Source organism: Polypterus senegalus, chromosome 2 (genome assembly GCF_016835505.1).
Source record: "Polypterus senegalus isolate Bchr_013 chromosome 2, ASM1683550v1, whole genome shotgun sequence".
Lineage (NCBI taxonomy): Eukaryota > Metazoa > Chordata > Cladistia > Polypteriformes > Polypteridae > Polypterus > Polypterus senegalus.
Window position 1 is genome coordinate 18256974 of NC_053155.1, and position 2696 is coordinate 18259669.

A 2696-nucleotide genomic window follows, 5' to 3' on the forward strand; every position below is an offset into this window, starting at 1 on the left:
CGCAGAGTTGGTGTCCCTAATTGAGAAATTGCTTGGCCCCCCAAAAGATACTACCAGATTCAGTATTTGACTCCTTCCCTCCAGTTCCTACCATACTAGTCTCCCTGTCCCTGCCACTGAGAAGCACTCCCATAACATGATACTGCCACCACCATGGCTTCACAATACCGAGGATGGTATTAGGCAGGTGAGGAGCAGTTCTTGGTCTTTGCCAGACATAGTGCTTGCAGTTCTGTCCAGACAGGTCAGTTTATGGCTTATCAGACGAGAGAACCTCTTCTCCTCTTGCTCTCAGAGTCCATGTGGGCTGTCACAGACATTTTACTCATGAGAACTTCCATCTACCATTAACACCTGATTGATGGCATGTCACTTAGATGGTTGTCCTTCCTTCAGGTTCTCCCTTCACAGCAGATGACCTCTGAAGCTCTATTAGAGTGACCACTGAGTTCTTGGTTACCACCTTGACCAATGCCCTTGGAGGAGTCCTGGTGGTTCCATACTTCTTCCATTTCACAATTATTGAGGCCACTGTGACACTCAAAGCCTTACAAATGGCTTCATCCTCTTGCCCTGATCTATCCCTTACCACTGTTTGATTGTGTAGGTCTACAGAGAGTTTCATGGACTTTGTGGTTTGAGGTTTGTCTTGACATGCAGTTTGAATTGTGGGACCTTCCATGCACAGGTCTCCGTGTGCCTTTCTAAACAATGTCTAATCAGTTTGGTTTGCCGCAGGTGGATTCCAATCAAGTTCTATAAACATCGCAAAGGACAATTAAAGCAAACACAATGTGCCTGACCACAATTTGGAGTGCTACAGCAAAGGGTCTGAATACTTACTTCAATGAGAGATTAGAGTTTCTGATTTTTAATAAATTTGCAAATTTTCACTTTCTCATTAGCAGTTATTGAGCACAAATGGAGAAGCAAAAACGACTGATTTCTCAATTTAAAATTAAATCTGCATCACAATAAAGTGTACAGAAAGTGAATCCACTATATATCATGTGGTGCCTTATATATCTATCTATTTATCTAAAGATGATGAGAAAAATAAAATTTGCAATCATTTTTAACAGGCAGACTAAAAAGAGGCAGACAATGAACCATTCCAAAGCTGCATCTTTCACAGAGTTTGAAATTCTTGGATTTTCAGGTCTTCAGGAGTACAAGACATCTCTCTTCTTCGGATTCCTCATTTTGTTTTTAATAACACTTACTGCAAATCTGCTGATTCTGCTGTTGGTTGTGTTAGACCACAGGCTCCACACACCCATGTATTATTTCCTTTGGAATTTGTCCTTGTTAGACTTATTGATTACAATAGCAATTATACCAAAACTTCTAGCAGTTCTCTTAGAAATGAACAAAACAATTTCTTTTGCTGGATGCTTTTTTCAGATGTACTTTATAATTGCAGTTGGGGCATCAGAACTGTTTTTGGTAGCTGCAATGGCTTATGACCGGTATGTTGCTATTGTGAAGCCTCTCCAGTACAACGTGATTATAGACATGAAATCATGTCTCTCAATAGTAGCCATAGTGTGGTTACTGGGATTTCTTGTTCCACTAGTCTCAATAACCTGGGCATCCTATCTTCCATTTTGTGCATCCAATAAAATCTTGTATTGTTTTTGTGACTATTCAGTTGTAATCGCCCTTACGTGTACTGATGTGACTCTTCACACCAATTTTGCACTAGGACTTGCTATTGTTGTTGTCTTCATTCCACTTCTTTTTGTGCTTTGGTCTTATTACAGGATTGTAATTTCAGTTGTAAGACTTAAGGCAACTACTAGTCGAACGAAGGCCTTCTCAATGTGCTCCTCACATTTGCTCGTGGTGCTTACTTACTACATTTCAACTGCCTTTCTTTATATAGGTTTACAAATTGAAAGCATTTCATATGATGATCGAGTTTTTATTGGTGGTTTGATCTATTTCCTCACTCCAGTGGTAAATCCTTTAATTTATAGTTTAAGAAATGAAAAGATGAAGGAAGCAGCAAAAAAATACTTTAATGTTTATGCCCTATTTCAACAAGGATTGCGGTCAAGTGGCTGAGGAGTTGCATCGGCATCTACAAAGTTATAGGACACAACTCATATTGTGTCCAGGCTGTCACTGTAAATGAGAACTTACTTATATACAGGGTGCCCACAAAAAACACTCCTTGATTTTAAATGGTTACAAAATCTAAATTTATTGGAATATTCTTTCACCTTTAAGGCTACAGTTTCATCAACTCATAAAGTTTCATATGGTATCTGTTGATTACATACACTCGATGTGCGCCCCACCTGTTACTCAGCAAACATTGATGTGATAATCGCATTTTTGATAGCAGGTTTTCATCATTTTCGATTAACGCCTGGAGATCAGTGCAGAATTAAAGTTGCGTTGCATTGTCTGAAGGTTATAACTTCTGCACCAATTGCAGCTTATAAGGGTGAAAGAGCAAGCGATTGTGTAAGATCTTGCTAACCGTGCGTTTTGGGACTTGTAACTCTTGGGTAACTCTGCGCGTTGCCTTTTTCAGGCTTTGCAAAAAGGTTTCTCTAATGCAATTAACAACTTCCTGTGAGACTTGTGTTCAGCCTGAATGTCCCTTTCTCTGGTCACAGATGCAACCTTCCTCAACAAAATTGTTATACCACTTCAAAATAACTTGTTAGTAGGTAGATTCACATGAA

At 39.4% G+C, this 2696-nt stretch overlaps 1 protein-coding gene across 1 annotated transcript; it reads left to right on the forward strand.

Annotated features, from left to right (window-relative positions):
• Nucleotides 1–1104: 1104 nt before the first annotated feature.
• Nucleotides 1105–2067, forward strand: LOC120524297 (olfactory receptor 6N2-like). Its single transcript, XM_039746158.1, has one exon. The coding sequence runs from the start codon at nucleotides 1105–1107 to the stop codon at nucleotides 2065–2067; it is 963 nt and encodes a 320-aa protein (XP_039602092.1).
• Nucleotides 2068–2696: the final 629 nt, after the last annotated feature.